At 40.0% G+C, this 19,482-nt stretch overlaps 1 protein-coding gene across 3 annotated transcripts in view; it reads right to left on the minus strand.

Moving 5' to 3' along the window:
• Positions 1 to 19,482, minus strand: part of igsf11 (immunoglobulin superfamily member 11) — a 272,948-nt gene that overhangs the window by 94,060 nt on the left and 159,406 nt on the right. For 2 of the 3 annotated variants that reach the window (XM_080203902.1, XM_080203903.1), the window contains 3 exons: positions 16,341 to 16,463; positions 9,945 to 10,092; positions 2,757 to 5,034 (listed from right to left, as the gene is read on the minus strand). In XM_080203902.1, the coding sequence (XP_080060028.1) occupies positions 4,608 to 5,034; positions 9,945 to 10,092; positions 16,341 to 16,463 (698 nt within the window). In that variant the 3' untranslated portion in view covers positions 2,757 to 4,607. Of the gene's footprint in view, positions 1 to 2,756; positions 5,035 to 9,944; positions 10,093 to 16,340; positions 16,464 to 19,482 lie in introns of those variants that run through there. The other variant, XM_080203904.1, reaches the window with a different exon arrangement.

Below are 19,482 nucleotides of genomic sequence, written 5' to 3' on the forward strand. Positions count from 1 at the left end.
GAACAGGACAAACATTCTCATCTTTCACAGTCTAATGATCATCTTTCTTTACAGTTCTTGTTTTTAATTATCAATTTACCATTTTGACTTTTTCTTGCTCAGCAAATTCCCTTCAGATGTCAGCTTTTTTCAAAGATTAAAGTTTAATGTGGTGAGAAACAAGTTGAATGTGCCCTCCCCGTAGCACAGGAAAAGGTTTGACACGGCTGCTCTGAGACCAGAGCTGTTTGAGGATGTCCTGCAAAGCCATCTGCAGTCTCTTTTCAGCTATGCTGCAGCCAATGAGGTAGAACTCAATAGGTCAGGCAAAGGTACCATCAAAAAGGGGATGCATCAGGGTCAATAGCTGACTACACATCTACTATTGGTTGGTTTGTTGGATGAGGTCGGTGTGGATGATTGCATTGTGGTAATGTTTATTTCAGCATTGCAGCCAAGAGGACTCTGATGTTCCAAAAGGGAGGGACCAGAACATTATAGGCGGGAGTTTCTGGTGTCACTCACCCTGAAATCAAAAACTCCTGCCCGAGGTTAGCGGACCTTTGGTCTGCCCCTCGCCTGCTCTGACTCCTGTGGTGGGCAGAACAGAACATTCAACCCAGATGTTTGACTGTTGCACAATTTGGGCTTGTGTTTGAGTGGAATCATAGTTGACTGATGTGATCAGGGATCAGCTGGCTGGAAAGGGGAACTGCTGAAAGTTCCTCAAGTTGCTCCCTGTATCCTTGATGGCAAGGTCTGGTCCTCAATGGTTAGGTTGTGGAGGCCATCGCGAATCAGGACACACACTCAGGCTAATGCTGGTGGACTCCCTCTGGGAAATTTAAAGAATGGAATTATTTCTTCAGAACCCCAGTGGACTGCTCTATGATTTGTCAAGTACCATGGCACTCGTGTAGAGTGAAGTTACGTGCCAGCTGTCAAGCAGAGAGTCATGAACTCCTAACAGTCATCCTCTGATTTGATGGGGTGGCTCAAATGCTATGGGAACAACAGACTGGCACAGACAATTGTGATGGCTGCCAGGATAGTGGGCCCTCACCTGTATGATGTGCTGCATCATCGCACACAAACTACATATTTCCCAAGTGGTTGTGATGCAATTCAGGATTTAAATGAGGCAGTTGGAAAGGCACTTGTGCAGTCAATGCCACCTTGCAACACTGGATATCCACCCCCTCCCCCACATCCCCTTCCTGACAAAACTAAGTGCACACTCTGCCTTCTCTCTGGTCAGAAAGAACACAATGAGCTTCCCTCCTCTGGCAAAAGAAACATTGCTGCTTCTCAGCCTTTTGGCTAAGGTCAAGTGTAGTATCAACATGCTTGAAATCATGAGGTTAGACTGAGGTTTCATTTGAAGCAAATTTTTTAAACGGCATCTCGGCCTTTTGGCTAAAATGCAAATGAGATCAAGCCTTGGAGGAGCCTTGCAATGCCTGTTCGAATCAGCTTGGATCATGTAGATCAAGTCCAAGACAGGGAGTGAGAGGCCTGTCTTGTCAGCTTGGATCGGGAATGTCTCACTTGCTGAAGCTTGGAATTGGACTTTGATTGAATTGGATATATAAACAAAAAAATCTTATCTCTCTGTAGCAGCAGTTAGCACTATATAAAGATCATACCTAATTCATCCTAGAAAGGATGCAATGAGATGGTCACCAGATCTAGTCATTTTGAATTAAATTTTAGGAACATTATTTTTGTAAAGTACAGGCAATGCATTAATTCATCCTTGCTAAGTGGGAGGTAAAGGCATCTGGAATACTGGAAGTGAATGAGACTTCCTACAGAGAGCTCTTTCCTCCTCCTCCTCCGTGCAATACAGCTAGTCTTTTTTGCTGCTTCTGCTCAATCTCCCCCACTTGCCTCAGTTCAAATGTGATTGCAATTACAGCACTCAAGACGGAGAGAAAGGGGCCTGACCAGAATCCTTGCAGTCACAACTAAGCCCTTCTCTATGTGCAGCACAACTCCCTAAGCACAGACCACTTGTGTGCATGCACATGTTTGTGTGCGGATATGTGTCTGTCTGTGTTCTTGTTGCTGAACATATGCTCAGCTCTGCATTTTTAAGAGAAGGCGTTGGCTAGAACAGCAAGCTCAAAAATCAAAAGTACTGGCTCTAAATCAGCTTTACATGCTGATTGATATCACAATCTGGCTACTCTGTATACGTCTGGTGCACACTCCTTACATCCAAGTCATAACCCTCAACAAAATGACATTGGGCCCAGGCCATGTGGGAATTGTTATAGACAATACAGGCACCCCTATTTTAATACCAAAAGGGCACCTGGAATATAAACTGTCTGCATAAGGGAGCCCAATTTTGGCGCCATAATCTTTTTAGCCTTTTTTGGACTGAAAAGCTTGAAACATTTCTGGTGGAGACAAAATTACAATTTTAAATTGTACCGTACTTTGCATGATCAGTGAAACATTCCTGGCAGCATTTGACTGTTGGACAATGAAAAGTGAGCACATTAGTTGTTTGGAAATGTTGATGACTGATCAAGAATAGGCAAGCAATTATTTTTCAAGCATCTGCCCAGAAGAAGAAGAGCGTTTGTCCAAATGGCTTCTATTCCTCCATCCTCTTCAATTTCAGACCAAAATTACTGGTTAATTATTAGTCATCAAAATTGATTGCTTTCTTTTCTACAATTGGTTGAACCCTGATAAACTGACAATGTTAATCACATTATGCCCATTTTTTAGAAATTAAGTGTAAAATGCCATTTTTCAGTGCTAATGAGTTTTATTGTACATTTAACAGTTATAGATGTGCAGAAGAATCAAAAAAATAATTTTCTTTTAATTGATTGATGCAATAACTGAAACATGCACAAACGGCTGAAAAATCAGTGGCGCCTTCGGGGAGAGTTTTCATTCAATTCTGCCAATTAATTTATTTCCACTGATGTGCCAGTGACACTGGAGATCTCCTTTTAAACTGATGTCCATAGGCTGCTGCTTTGACTCGCAGCATTACAGGGTGGGTGAAGAAACAGTCTTTAGACTTGTACACAGCTGGTGTGGTAGGTAACTTCTGCAGAAGTTGCTTCGGCACTGCTCTCATCAGCAAGTCAGTATTTACATAACACTGATGGAAGCAGCTTTGTTAATTAAATAAAATAACTCGGGTACGTAGCTAAGTGCTTTACACCACTGGTAATTGAGACAAAATTTGGTACTTGGGTGAAATCTGTTGGCGTGTCCATGTCAGCAAAAGACCTCCACAGTAACTCTCAGAACTCAAAGGTGTAATCTCGCGTTGGGCCTCAGCCTCTTGCACCCTGAAAAACAGCCTTTTAGCTGGGCAATTATAGCCCAGCAGTTCCAAGACAGTGGGAGAACCGGAAATCTGTGCCAACCAGCAATCTGCCAGCTAGAGGATTCCATCGGATGCAAATAATGTATAACAGTTGCAAGAGTCATCAACACTATTAAAAAATGTAAACATAATTAATTGTTGCAATACAAGTGCAACCTAATCTCTTAATAGGGAAAAGAAATATTTCTTCAGTAAATGTTTAACCAAAGCTTTTACAACAAAGTGCTGAAACACTGACTTTAGCCAATGGAAATCATTTTTTTCCACTACAACGAACATTTTAAACCTTGATGTGAAAACAAAACTTTGTAAAATACCGGTTTATTGTTCTGGAGAGCAATTAAGAGCATGTTCAGTCCGATAATTTGCAAATCCATTTTGGTGGCTAAAGATATCATTTAGTACTTGCATTCCATTTTCATTTATTTTTCTTAAATCATCTCAAGCAGTCTAGTTTTCTCATGATGTCACATGGGTCTCGCTACCTGTAATTTGCATCACTGTCCTTCTTGCAGAACTGTTTCATAGCTGTGTTTCAGCAAAAACAATGTGTTGCAACGTCTTAGAACATCCATATTGGAGGAGACCACAATCATTCCCTTCAGAGAAAAATGCATTATTCCACAGTCATGGCCCAGCTGACAAAACTACTTTTCCACCAATTCCTGGCCTTCGCAATGCACTTAGAATTAGTTATTGAACTTCTGGAATTCAGTTGTTAATTTTCCAGAACTAATTCTTACATTTCAACATTGTCCTTCACTCAAATACTTATTCTCTTCCCAGATGTGCTTACAAGCATCTGAAGGTTAAGTGAACTGATGGAATCATAATTTTGAGATATTCCTGCTTAAAAAAAATCTTTAGGTATTCCTGTCTCCGAGGACAGTAACTTAATTTCAGACACTTTTTCAGTCCCTCAGAAATTAAGAAGGTTTATTCAAATCATTCATCTTTAATCATAAGCAACTGTCTTGTTCCTTTTGGAATAACGTGTACTTTTGTTTTAAAGAACCTTAGGAAAGCACATCAATATTAGTCGATGACTTTTGAAAAGCGAAATAAGACTTCAGAAATGTTAATTTAAGACAAAATGCAACTGCATTTAAATCAAACTCAGGCATGAAATGGCTTTGCTTTTACATAACCCCTCTCACCAATCAGGAAGAGGACCTTGCAAGAAAGTGTTTTTTTAAAACATGAAAAATATCAGTCTGCAATTGAAATTTAGGACAGGAGTATAGTCTTCAGTCTATCAGTGAAATGTTACCTATACCAGAGATCCTGCCCTGTTCTGTGCAGGTATCATGACTGGTATGCCACCCATTCGCTGAAGATTTGAATGACTAACAGCATAGGAGAGTGTGTGCTGTGAAGGAGTCTTACGACTAAGTGAGCCATTGCATTTTGCTAGGTTTTGTGAAGATGGACTTCTTGTAGCAACAACCATTGCCTTTGGTGTGGCGTGGTGGCTTCCGTTTGTATACAGTGGTCGGTTCTGTGGTTGACTAGATGTCGTTGTAATTGAGTGGAGCGTGTGTCCGTTGTACTGACTGAATGGATTTGACTCGTAGATGGGCTTCTTGTTTTGCCAGTAGTGGGCATTATATGTGTTTGCTGACGTAAGGGTAACATTTTCAGAGGAACTAGCTGGATGGAAACCTTTGGTAGATGCTGCTGGTGGGATGTCATCTTCCCTGAAGAAAAGAACATTATTTTTTTAAAAATCTCAGAATAATTGTTAGCCATCTACTGATTCTGTTGCATTTTCTGTTATATCAATAAATATCACAAATAATTCATGACATGAATGATGATTTATTCCAGGAGTTAAAGTGCTAAACCTGATCATAGGAAATTAAAATTCAATAAACTAAATAGATTGCACTAATCCTGTGCTCAAAATGAACACAGGTCAGAATGCTCCATTTGCATGCAATTTCTCCCTGAGATATTTGTTCTCTATATATTTTATTTGTACAACATTGAATCAGTGAATTACATTAAAACTCTGATATAGCGAAGCCTATTAACCCTCTTTATGGCACGAAGAAATCAGTATCGTATATTCAAAGTATCTTCCAACAAATCTCAGTTCCACTGGAATCCAATCTCACCCGTGAGAGCAGGAATCTTGCATTTCATTAATTATTACAATTGACAACATTGTTCATGTCCATTAGATTAAAATATAATTAAAATAAAACCAGTGTGCTTTACAAAGTAAACTGCTGTTCCAAAACTAAAAGCTTTAATGAATTCCACAGTACCTTGATCGTTACACAAGTGTTCTCGAGAGTTAGAACAGACCTTGAAGTAAATTATCCCTGTATCTTGTGAGTTGCCTAGCAACTTTGAAATCAAAGTGATTTCAGTACTCCTATCAGTTTGACCTAGTTTCAAATCCACAAGTAAGTGGTGAAAGCACAACCTTCTGATCATCTGCTTCACTCTCCTCCTTATAGTTAGGTATTTATGAAGTTCATCACGAAGACACCATAGCACAGACTAATGGTCGAGTGGATAAAAGCACAGCATGATATAGTATTGAACCTGCCCTCCACTAAGTACCCAAATCCGTAGCATGATGACTCTGCGGGGGAATTCTGGAAGAATCAAACACGTCTCTCATCACTCTACATTGATGTTCGAACATATTACACCATCAAACTATCCTCACACAAAATAGTGCACTTGGTCACTGAAACCTCACATTTTAAAATCGTCTTTTTAAATGTAATCTTGTATTTAATGCACCTATTACAAACAGACTGCCCAACTAATCAGACGACCTGTGAAAAAAAATCCTAAGGTCCACAGAGTCCTTGTACATCATCCATTATTCCATAATCCATCAATTCTCAGCACACGTTTTTTTCTGGAATCACATAATTAGGACCTGATATTTTAGCTTAAAAGGATGACAAATGTAACTGCTATAGCCTTCAGAATGAAAACTACATTTATTCATTTAACTCGATCAATCAAGTATTCTGCACAATGAAAATATGCAGTTCCATAATTTTTCTTCCACAGAACTTAATAAGGAACATTTTGGTGAATTCAGCATTGATGTCAATCAGAGTAATGCACATTACATTCACAACTTCCTGTGATCGCTAATCATGGAGCAAGGGAAGAACAGAACAAATTGGATCGATGTATGTTGTACAAATAAAAACCTTATGCCCAGCATGTATCTGTAGCTCTTCAAATGTCAAGGCTTTACATATTGTGGCTGTGCTCTTGCATGTGCAATAAACCTTTATACCACCACATCCTTCAGAACTACTAATGCTGAGATATGCCAAATGAATCAATTGTCTGTTTCAAGTTGCATCCAAAACATTTCCTCTTAGCGGGGCAACACATTCATCAGTTTAACTGGGAATATGAGGCTGAAGTTTGGCAAGTACAGGGTTTCCATAGTACAGGGGATAGTAGATGGCATTCCATGCTTCAAAATTATTTTCTGGCAAGACCAGCATTTAGTGCCCATCTCAAATTGTCCTCGAGGTGGTGGGTATTTAAACAACTTGTTGTTGGATTGCACTCATCAGGGAAACTGTGGAGTTGTCAGCCTCTTGATTTGTGTCTTGCAGGTGGTATAAAAACTTTTGGGAACCATAAGGTGGGTCAATTGCCACAAAGTACCCAAGTTCTGATCAATTCCTGTAGCTGGCTGGACCAGTTAAGTTTCTTGTCAATGGTGTCCCCCAGGATGACAATGGCAATGCCACTGAATGTCAAGTGTATGTGGTTAGACCTTCATGTCATTGTTTGGCACATGAAATACAAATGTTACTTCCTCCATATTAACACAAACCAGATGTTGACCACAGCTTCAAGCCGGGAAAGACTGCCCCATTAAGAGGAATTGCAAAAAGGATTGAAATACTACTAGTCATTAACTCCTATCTCCATTTCTGACCACATGACGGAGGGAAGGTCATTCAAGTTTCAGCTAAAGATGGTTCAGCCTAGGGTCCTACCCCAAGGTACTTGCTAGTGATACCCTGTAGCTGATTGGCCTCCAATAACTATGGCTTTACGAACTGGTATGATTTTCTGACAGACCAGGTGTGCTACTTCTATTGGAAAAAGACGCACTGATACCCTGTTGCAAAGGGTGGTGAGTCTCTGGAATTCTCTACCCATTGAAGTGGTGGAGGCTACCTCGCTGAATATATTTAAGTCACAGGTAGCTAGGTTTCTGATAGACAGGGGAATTAAGGGTTATGAGGAGAAAGTGGGAAAGTGGAACTGATCCACTTCAGATCAGCCATGATCCTGTTGAATGGCGGGGCAGGCTCAAAGGGCTAGATGGCCTACTCCTTCTCCTATTTCTTATGTTCTTATTGTGCTTAACCATGTCAAGGCGAACAAATGCTATCCACTGTCACTTGCTGATGGACTCCATTTTGTATCTCCATGTTACGTTTTCTTTCACCTCATTGGCAGCATTCTCACCCTGCCACCCCTCCCACCCTCCCCAAAGACTTGATCAACACAAACAAATATTTGAAATTCACTGGAAGTTTTAAAAAGGTTGAAATAATACTTGTCCTCTTAAGTTGACGTATACTTCTTTATATCTGAACTGCCGACCAGGTTCTGTGTATCCCTCATTAGTTGCCGGTGCACCACCAGCACTGTGCTGTAAGCTAGCATGAATTATTCAGACCCTATAAATTTGGGCACGCACTCGTTTGAGCGCACCGGGCAGGCTGCCAACTGTTCCCAGAACAGGTTTTGCTCAGTTACAAAAAACGAAGTTCATGTTAAAGTGAAGATCAATACATAAGTTATACAAAAACCTTTTGCTTTATTTTTGAAGAAAAGATTCTGGTCTGCCTGAGAAAGGTTTCAAAGAAAATGGAAAGCAACAGGAAATGTCCTTTCAAGCCCTATGGGAGGCATAAATTGATCGTCAGGGAGGTTACAGTTATTTTAGATCACATCAGGGTGCAAAAGGAAGAGTGAAACTTTTTTTTTTAATATAGCATTTTTAACGATTTCAGGATACCCAAAAGTACCTCACAGTCAATTAAATCTTTCTGCTGCGCCGTTACTGTTGTCATGCAGAAACAGTAGCAGCCAATTTGCACTTAGCAAAGGTCCATAAGCAGCAACGTGATAATACCAGATTACCTGTTCTGACAATTTGAGTTGAGGGACAAATATTAACCAGTGAACTCTTCTTCAAAATAATGTCGTGGATTTCTTACAGCCACCTAAGAGGGTGGGTGAGGCTTAGACTGGACATGTTATATGATCAGCTGGCTATGGGTAAACTGGCTTCCTTCTATTCAATCTCCTCAATTGGTCATAACAAAGGTTTAAGTTTTTTTTTTACACAAGAATTTGCGTTTTGCAAACCAGAATGTACTTAACTATTTATGCAGTGAGCATTAAAGAGCCAATCAAATATAGCGTTTTGAATTAAAGGGCAAATTTATTAACCATTAAAGCAGAGAAAAAAATAATAAAAACACAGAGCATTTGGCCCTTGTGGAGTCATTCAGACCTACACACATACGCACACACGCATGGACACACATGGACACGGACAGACACACATCCAAGTCCAATAAATAAAAGTAAAATATAAAACTAAATGTCCTTGAGGCATAGATTTTAAACGTGGTGGCTAATTTGGGTTAGCTGGTTTCTTGATGTGGTCACATGCTGAATATGTTGCAATTATTACACGATAATAATCACTGGTAGATTTCTAACAGAGTTGGCTTCTTGAACCAGCTGACAATCATATTCCAAAAGACAGAAAGGGAGAGAGAGCAAATTTCAACCTCTTTCTTCTGCTGAAGACTTTCTTGATAACACCTGGGTCAATTACAATCCCTTTCTAATGGCTGGGCAGCCTTGCCTTGCAAATACTTCACCTACTGTGCATTTCCAAGAGGTTTGGGTATGACTTTCTATGGCAGCCATTGCTTCAATATCCAGTACTTGCAAAATTTCCATTCAGTTAAAAGTTGAGCAAGCAATTTCTCAGAAAAATAATGGGGCATTGCCTCACGACAAATGACTCATCTGAAAGGGGGCAAATACGACAGTGGATCATTCCACAGGTAATGAACGGGATCCATACACAAGATTTTGCCCTCAAGTGGTTGAAGGAGTTTAAATCCATGGCCTCATGACAGTGAAGCAAAGACATTAGCGACTGAGCCACAGCGGACACCTGATAAATCCACAGTTCTCAAAGGGTTTACTAATTGCTACCTGATTTTGGATCTGTCCAAAAATCCCCAAGTACGGTGGGAATGCTAACACTATCAGATTAAATACTTAGACTCCATTTGCTATTCAGTTGGAGATAAAGCAAAATCCAATAGAACTGTTCAAATAAAACAGAAGAGTTCTCTTGGTGTAACAGCAAGATTTAGTCTACAGGCAACATCACCAAAATGCAGATTATAACCGGTCTTTGTTGCATTGCTGTGACCAGATTAGGTTTAAATTTGCTGCTTGATTTACCTACATCTGTGACTATACCTCAAAAGTAATTCATTAGTTCTGAAATGTTTTGAAAAGTGCTGTATAAATGCAAATTCTGCCTTGCTTCATGGTCTGAAGTACTAACCTGATCTCATTGGGAATCTCTTCCTCTTCATACTTGTTTTTACTCTTCCAGTAGAACAGAATGACAATAATAGAGAAGATGCATAGCAAAAGGGCCAGAATCCCCGTCACCACTGCTCCGATGATGATTCCAAAATTCTGGAGTTGTGCTGTTGAAGCAAAAGAAGCCAAGAGAGAATTTTAGCTTCTCTTTCTTCCCTGTAACCAATATTTAATAAGTATTTCCACTATGTGTGATATTGTCCAGAAAATGTATCATTGTATAATAAGCTGGTGGCCCGCTTCTCATTTCTGATGCTTTCAAACCAGCTGTTCTGATATTTACTTACTTTCTGAGGAAGCACCAAGCCTCCGGTGGAGATCTTTCTGATGTGCTTCCTGAAATAGGTATTTTAGGACTTGAACCTGCAAGCAGCAAACTAATAAAAGCTGATAAATCCTCAGGCTCTGATTATCTGGGCAGAACAGTGGCACAGTGGTTAGCACTGCTGCCTCACAGCACCAGGGACCAAGGTTTGATTCCAGCCTTGGATGACTGCCTATGTGGAGTTTGCATGTTCTCCCCGTGTATGCATGGGATTCCTCTGGGTGTTCCAGTTTCCTTCCACAGTCCAAAGATGTGCAGGTTTAGGTGGACTGGCCATGCTAAATTGCCACTTCAGTGTTCCAAAGTGTGTCAGTTAGAGGATTAATGGGGTAAGTGGATTTATGGGAATAGGGTGGGGGTGGTCCTGGGTAAGGAGTTCTGTCGGAAGGTCACTATATACTCGATGGGCCAAATGGCCTCCTTCTGCACTGTAGGAATTTTATAACATGATTCTATGACCTACAACCCAGGGTATTAAAAGAGCCAGTTATGGAAATAGTGGCTGTCATCATCCAAATTTCAGTAGATTCTAGAACAGTCCTGGCAGTTTGGAGGATGTCAAATATAACCCCATTATTTAAAGAGGGAGGGATGGAGGAAAGGGGGAATTTCAGACCAGTTAGCCTTACATCAGCAGTGGGGAAAATTCTAGAGTCTATTGTAAAGGATGAAATAACAGGACAGTTAGAAAATACTAATGGAACTAGACAAAGTTAGCATGGCTTTATGAAAGGGAAGTCATATTTGACAAACTTATTGGAGTTTTTTGAGTACGCAACTAGTAGAATAGGTAAGGGTGAACCAGCGGATGTGGTGCATTTGTATTTTTATAAAACTTTTTACAAAGCCCCACATAGGAGGTTCATGTGCAAAAGTGCACGGGACTGGAAGTAATGTATTGGCATGGATTGAGAATTGGTGAGCAGATAGGAAAACAAGTAGGAATAAATTGGTCTTTTTCAATGAAATAGGCAATGACTTGGAGCCCACAGGGATCAGTGCTTGGATCCCAGCTTTTCACAATATACATCAATGATTTGGATATGGGAACCAAAAGTAATATTTCCCAGGTTTGCTTATGACATGAAACTTGATGGGAAGGTGAGAGGTGAGGAGAATGTTAATAGGCTTTAAGGTGATTCAGACAATGAGTGAGTGGGCAAATATGTGGCTGATGCAGTATAATGTGGATAAATGTGAAGCTATCCATGTTGGACAGAGAAACGGAATGGCAGAATATTATTTAAATAATGACAGATTGTACAAAGGGACCTGGTTTTCCCTCTACACGTTACTGAAAGTAAGCCAGATGTTAAGAATATAAATGATATGTTGGCCTTTATTGTAAGAGGGCTTGAGTACACGAACAAGTGTGTCTTACTGCAGCCGTGCAAGGCCTTGGTGAGGCCACACCTCAAGTATTGTGTGTAGTTCTGGTCTGAAGCATTGGTAACTTTTAATACTTTTTCCTTCCCATTCTGTGACACAGGGTGACATTTTGCCAAAGCGATGACACATATCCCGTTAGAATGTTGTAAAAATACAATGATCTTCACAGGGTTTGCCATAGAGTTCACCAGACTGATTTCTGGGATGGCAGGATTGTCGTACGAAAAAAGACTGGGTCAAAAAAGCCCGCATTCCCTGGAATTTAGAAGAATGAGGGGGGACCTAACTGAAACACAAAATTCTGACATGGCTGCACATACTGGATGTAAGAGCATTGCTTCTTCTGGCTGGAAGGTTTAAAACAAGTCTTAGGATACAGGCTAGGCTCTTTAGGACTGAGATGAAGAGAAACTTCTTTAGTCAGAGGATGATGAACCTGTGGAATTTTCTAACAAAGAAGGGGCTGGAAGCCAAGTCACTGAATATATTTAAGGGGTCAGATAGATTCCTAGACTCTAAAGATATCAAAGGTAAGGGGAGAGCACAGGAGTTTTGCAGTGAGATAAAGGATCAGTCCTGATTATGTTGAGTGGCAAAGCAGGCTCAAAGAACCAAGTAGAAAATAGAAGCAGGAATTGGCTAAGTTTCTATATGTAATATAACATACCACATGTTGGCCTAACAGTGCAATGGCATCTTTATGTTCTACGAACCACTTCACAAAAAACATTTTGGGGTATACTAACAAAGTATTTTTATGGTTTAGTTCACTGTATTGTTATGGCTTCTGCAACACCAATCTAAAATTCTGAAGATAGTAATAATCGTACACGTATTGCAGGACTGTTATCAGAGTGTAGATCTATTCCACCTGAACTCAGTCAGAAGCGTGGCAGGAAAAACATGTGTTTATTCACATAATAGGTCATCGTTGCACCTTTGGCATAGTTTAAATAGTAAGAGCGAGAACAACTCCAAGGGTTGCAGCATATGTCACTTGTCTTAAATATGGTAACCTTAAAATTCTGATGAAAATTCTTCAGTCAGAGGGTTAAAGACTCATTAATGAGTCTTCTACTTTGGACCAGTAAGTCTTCCTTTAAGTGGACAGATTTTTATGCCATGTTTATAATATTAGTGCACACAGTTGATCTGGAATGGTTCTGCCAGAATTCGTTTCTGAGACTAACCTTAGACTACTAGAAAACACTTTGTGAAAAAAATGCAGCCATTTCCAGAAATTGGCAAATGAACCAGGGTGTATGGCAGTTCACAAGACAGAACATAAATTGCTAAATTCCAGATTTGGTACAGTGGTAGGACTCTCGCCATTGATGGGTTATATTTCAAGACCCAAAGTTCTGATTCCATAAGCGCAGCTCACACTGGGGGTGTGCTGTCTGGTTGGAGGTACTGTCCTGTAGGAAAGACATTAAAATGGAGACTTCTGTCCCTTCAGAAGCATAGCACCTTCAAAAAAAACAGCAAAAGGGTTCTCCTGAAATCCTAACCAACACTTATCTCTTACCCAACACACAAAACAGGTTACCTGATTGTTCATCACATGGTTGTTTGTTGGATCTTTGCAGTGCACAACTTGACTATTGATTTTCCTGCATTCAAATAATGACTAGACTTCAAAAGCACCTATGGGCTGAAAGGCATTTTGGAGTGTCCTGAAATTGTCAGTGGTGCTTTATAAATGCCAGTCTTCATTTCTCATTTCCACTATTCACCTAGATTTATAACCACACAATGGTTGCCCATAGCTTTTCAGGATTTGGTTTCTCTTCCTATCTATTTAAGAATGCATCTGCAAAGTGGTTACTTCTAGTAGTTCCACAGCAATACGATTGGAATAAAAATATTCCTTTGTAACATTGCACAGTATTTCTGGAAATTTTAATGAGCAACATGTGCCAAACATCCATCTGAGAGGTAACCAATAAAAGGTGTAAGATTATTATTTGTATAACACTGCAAACACAGTTTGTTGCAGAAAGCTACTGGAATCCCTTCCTCTTCCCTCACAATATTAGCATGACATTTCCATTTCTCACATTATCCAGCCTCATAATGTTTCTGTGAGATTGCCTCATTAGTGTCAATTAGTGCCAAAGTATTGGGAGATCTGTGCTATGGACCTGCATCCCCAGAGAACTGGATTGTGATTGCCTGAACTAATTTCACTTAGGACCGTTAACAAGCATGAGCGAGAGGTGACTTTCATCCCAGCAGTCTTACTAGGATTGTCATATAATATCACACAGTCCCTTCAACAATGATATTTTTTAAAGATTAGCTCAAATGACAAGCAGAGAATGAATAGTAAGTGGCAGAGGCATATAACACAGGATTTTTGAAAGGTAAATTTCATAAATGTTTTTGACATTCTCATGCGAATTCTTTACATATTATTACTGCCAGATTCTTATCTATCTTGGTAGATACACGTGCTAATTATAGTACCATATATGTATAATTTTAAGCTTTTTTAAAAAAAAAGTGGGTTTACAACAGTAGCATCTAGCTGAATACAATTCTCACCCTTACTCTGCATTTTTTCAATCGGATTTTATCTCAAAAGTATACCAATAAGATATTTTAAATGAAAAGGTAGCACCTGTCAAACCATTTAAGGAATCGAAGATATTTATTTCTAAGGTAAACATTGCAACTAGCTTCTCTTAATGGCCCAACCACCAGATACTCTTTGCCAGTGTAATTTTTCCCAGGAACATAGGAAAATTTTAGAGTCAATCCTGAGTTTATGCTAACTTACTTTATCTCAGCTAGAGTAGCATGAGGCGTGCTACAATTGTCCTAAAGTGTGGGAAGTATATATTAAAAAATTCTCAGCATTCCCACTCATGGTGACTATTCAGTGAATCATACTCGTTAAGTAAGAGTGTGATCAACTGCAATACAGCTTTAAATCGTAAAGCATGTCAAAATGTACATAAAGGATAGTCACCAAGGCAATTCTACTGGAAAATACCATTGCCTGTGAAACTGAAACCCAGAATATGAGAGTGTCTTCATCAGGGAAAGTGAGAAAATTGAAGGGTTGCTATGGTGGGAGCAATGGGAACCCCTGTTTTAATGGACTATCAAAACAAAGTAGATTAGGGACCACCGTGTTCCTTATATTTTGAAGTATTTCAATGTGCATCACTTACATGCCACGCAAGTGTTGTCTGTTTAAGCACATATATAATCATTTTTTGAACAAGTATTATTAGGTTTAAACTGTATTTTTGTATTTTATTGTAAACTTTGGCCAATGAGCAGTTTACCCCTTAGCATAATGGGAAATAGGTTTAAGCAGACAAACTGCATTCTTTTGGAATAAAGAAGTATAGAATAATGTATTACTCTATACTTCTTTATATTATCAGAGGCAGAATAGGCAGCTATAATGCCAAGGTTTTTTGAAATGAATGAATGGATTCAGCTTCTAGCTGTAATGAATAGTTGGAATGTAGCTTCTACTAATAAAGGGGCAAGGAAACTGACAGGGAAGATGATTCCCTTATTGTTAGGAGGTGTTCAGAGCGACCCTAGGACCTACCGGATTTGTGTGGGTGAAGTTACTAGGCAACAGGTTGACCAATGAATTCCTAAATCTATTCAAAGCTAGAAGGCCAATGGTCAAAGTAAACGAAGTGTGTTAATGTAATTGGATCATCCAGTTTGAATGAGAGGTGGCACAGGAAGATCATATCTTCAGAAATGTTATCTGTTATGCTCATGTGATGTAACGTCACAGAGGCTACAATCCTCAGATCATCTCTGTCCCAACACATGTTGGTTAAACAAAACACCTTTTACTACACATTGTTTTTCAGTCTTTGTGTTTGCTGTGTTCAACTGCATATAAGATTCCCCAGGAGGTTACCCCAAGAAATTCCCCCTACTGTTATACATAAGAGGAAGCCAGTTTATGCTTACAAAAACAAAAGTAATAAAACAAACCTCTTATTTCTATAAACCCATCATAAATTGTACTTAAACCTCTCTCTGGCCTGCAACTTTCTCAGAAAGATATATCAGAAATGGCAGCTTCACTCTTTCCTTTGATTCATAAGGTTGCAGACTCACATTAGGACGTGAGTGCATAGTTTGAGCTGACTCTCCAATGCAATGCTGTATTGTCAGAGCAAATAAGCCACTAAACTGAGGTTCTGTCTACTTGCTCAGATAGATGTTTAAGCTGCAACAAGAGGATGGCAGAATAGTTATTACAGGCTTGAGATGAAATATAACAACAGCCTTATTCATCTAATGTTTAACATACCCAATTTTCACACTGAAAAACCCCAAAAATATTGCCATATAATAGAACATTATTGTCAAAGATAATTCTTTATAAAATTCACAAGGATTCACAAGGTAGGTATTTTTATAATGAATAGGTTACCTTAAATGTTCTTTCAACAGGCTTAACTCTGCTTAATCTAGAGTCTGAATTGTTTTCAGTGGCTGGATGGCTGATGTGTGCAACTGCTGTAGATTTCAAAATTCTACTTGCTATTAATGCATGGTGTAAATGCAGGTCAAACTAAATTCTTCACTCAGAGGAGAAGAAAAATTCACAAAGTGGTATTTTCTGCAAAAAGCCAGCGTTGATAGCGTACTTACGTGCAATAACCTGTAGGTCAATGGCACAGGTACTGGATCCAATCGTATTAGATGCTGTACATTGGTACAAACCATTTGTAGCAGTGCTGATATTCCGGAGAATCAACGTTCCCGGTGTCTGATCTGAAAGAATATATTGAATGATTAGGGGAGTCATAATAATATATCAATTTATAAAAAGTATTTCTGAATAATCCTAAAATATGTCACTTCATCGACAAGGCAGTACTGACATTGCTTGAGCTCACAGACACTTGCTGAAGGTCACATCTGCATTTGATGATTAATATAGTTTGAAGGAAAGCCATATAAAAGTAAAACCCTCAAACTGCTGTAGCAACCCCCACCCGTAGGCCGCCTGGGTCACGATTCAGTTGTTTTTATACAACAAATTATTTTTTAAAAAAAAAGGAGAAGCTGATAGTAAACAGCAAGAGAAATTATGAGGTCACATTTCAAGTGCAGACCTTTGACTGTAAATTTCCTTGAAATTGTGCGCGTTCCATTACCACCTTTGCAGTAGAAACGCAGCAAAACTATTACAATGATACCCATGCTTCCAACAGATACAGGTCCAACATGTCAATGCTAATAAGGTGGAAAGGAATATCCCACCATTTGGTCCTGCAGTAAGTCCCAAAGGTGCAACAAGATGCCTGGCAATCCATCAACTTGATGCTCAATGTGTACCAAGTCTTCTGCTTGTGAGTAGAGGTGCCCAATAAGTTGAATCTTTTTCTAGTTATCCACTGACTCTTTGGTACTTAGGATTTTTGCACTCCTGCACTCTAGATCCTGAGGTTAACAACAAAGGATGCAGCTGCAGGGTTGTCTAGTATTCCTCCCCCTCTTTGTCTTCCAGCCAAGCCTTGCCGAGGGACAGACCTGCATCCAGGCCACATTAACAGCCTGCTTTGGAAAACTGCAGCACACCTGGACCAGGAAGTGGTCTAATGATCTACTCCTGTGAATGCCCATGAGTATTTAATTACATTTTTAGGTGCTAGATGAATGCAAGTTGCTGTTGCCTTTAAGGATAGGCGCAACAGACTTGAGGTACACTGGTCCTGTTAGTGGAAGAGCGGGGAGAGCAACAGAACAAGTTGACCTCCTACAAGCTGACTGTCCATGACGACTCACAACAAATTCAACTGCTCAGCCCGCCATAGAATCGGAGCGGGTGAGGAGTGGAGAACGGAGATGTCCATTGACCTTGAATGACATTTTCCAGTCTCAGGTCAAGCGAGGCCATTAATTCCCACCCATATCTTAGTGGTTGGATGCTTTGTGTTTCCGAAAGTTGACATTGCCTCCACAGGTGATGCACCCCATAGAGTTGTCCCATCACCTACCATGGTTCAGTTTAAGTGCCCTCTGTGGAACAGATGGAAGCCAAAAGTGAGACTGGTCATTTCTCTACAAATTGGATGCAAGTAAGACAGAGGCAACACTTTAGATATTGTTGGTGGGTCAAGTCTATCATTTTTCTGTGGCTTTGACAGATCTTCTTTCAGCAAATGAACAAGAGAACCCCTATGAAAATTTATCTCAACCTTCAGACCTCAAGAACCTCATCATGCAAGTCAATAGCTATATCCTAGCAGCATTGAAAGACCCGAGTTTCATGACAATCTGTCAAACAAAAAACTTTGAAAGAATGGAGAAAAGGCAAGAGCTTACATGAGATTTTGATGATGAACTAATGAATACCCCAGCACCATCCCACTATCTCCTGAGAAACGTGACTTGAATAAAGAAACAGAAAGGCACATTCCTCAAAAGAATTAACATTGAGTGTACCAGAATATGCAACGTAAGGATTGCTATCTTTGGACTGAATGTAAGGAATGGACTACAGCTGTACACCCAGCAAGAATTCCCAATCTCACCACCATCTGTTACACACTACACATTACAACAGTCGTCTACAGCAGGAGAACAAATAGACTAGCCCAATTATCGCCAGTCAGAGGATGCTCAGAAAAAGGTGGAACATGTGGGCAAAAGAGATTTACTCTGTCAGCCATGGACAATTCTCACAAAAAAAATCCATAATTCATCTACAATCCTGCTCCTGCAGAATCACTCGTGCACAAACTTTCAGCATTCAGTAGCAAGTTTTTTCCTTCTGTACAATGCATCTGTTTTAAAAAATGAATTTGTATGTGTGACCCCAGTGCTCGCCTTCACTGTCTCTGCATGGTATGTCATTCAGAATCTAAATTGCTTCTCTTCAAGAACATACTGTAATGAAGGCAGCAGTGTGGAAGCAGGCAGACCTTCATCACTGTGGCCTTCATATCCCATCAAATGTTGGCACCATGCCTAATACTGTGGCTGTGCGTCAACTCTGTCCCCCAAATTGGTAATTCCTCAGCCCAATGACAGCATCGGCTGGATAAAACAATGAGCCATTCTCCTCAGATTTACCTGGCTCATTTGGTCCTTTTTTTGTGTTCATTCATTCCATGGTTGTGGGCATGACTGGAAAGGTTAGCATTTATTGTCTATTTCTAATTGGCCTCAAGAAGGTGGTGATGAGCTGCCTCCTTGAATTACTGCAGGTACACGCACAGTGCCGTTATGAAGGGTGCTCTAGGTTTCTGACTGGGTGATAGTAAAGGATTGGATTATATTCCAAATCAGCATTATGTTCATCTTGGAGTAGAATATTGCGAGTTTCCCGTTGTGGCTGTTGCCCTTCTCCTTCTAAGTGACAGAGGTTAGTGGTTTGGGAGATGCTATTGAGAAAACCTTGGTGAATTGCTGCAGTGCAACTTGTAGATGACATTCACAGCTGTCATTCTGCACCAGCTAGAGGGTGTGAATGTTACGAGGATGGATGGAGCGTCGATCAAACTGGATGCTTTGCTTTGGCTAGTGTAAGCTCCTTGAGTGTTATTGGAGCTGCACTCACCCAGATAAATGCAGATTACTTCTTCATCCTGACTTGAAGGTGATGGACAAATTTTGGGGAGTCAGGAAGTGAGTTACTCTCTGGCTAAATGAGCAGGTCAGAGTCTGGGAAATTCTGCACAGTAGTTATATGGCTGGTCCAGTTCAGTTTCTGATCAATGCTAATGTCCAGGATGTTGTCGATGAGGGAATTTGATGATGGCACTGCAATTGACTGGGTGGTTTA

Source organism: Carcharhinus amblyrhynchos, chromosome 15 (genome assembly GCF_965287045.1).
Source record: "Carcharhinus amblyrhynchos chromosome 15, sCarAmb.v2.hapA, whole genome shotgun sequence".
NCBI classification, from domain to species: Eukaryota; Metazoa; Chordata; class Chondrichthyes; order Carcharhiniformes; family Carcharhinidae; genus Carcharhinus; species Carcharhinus amblyrhynchos.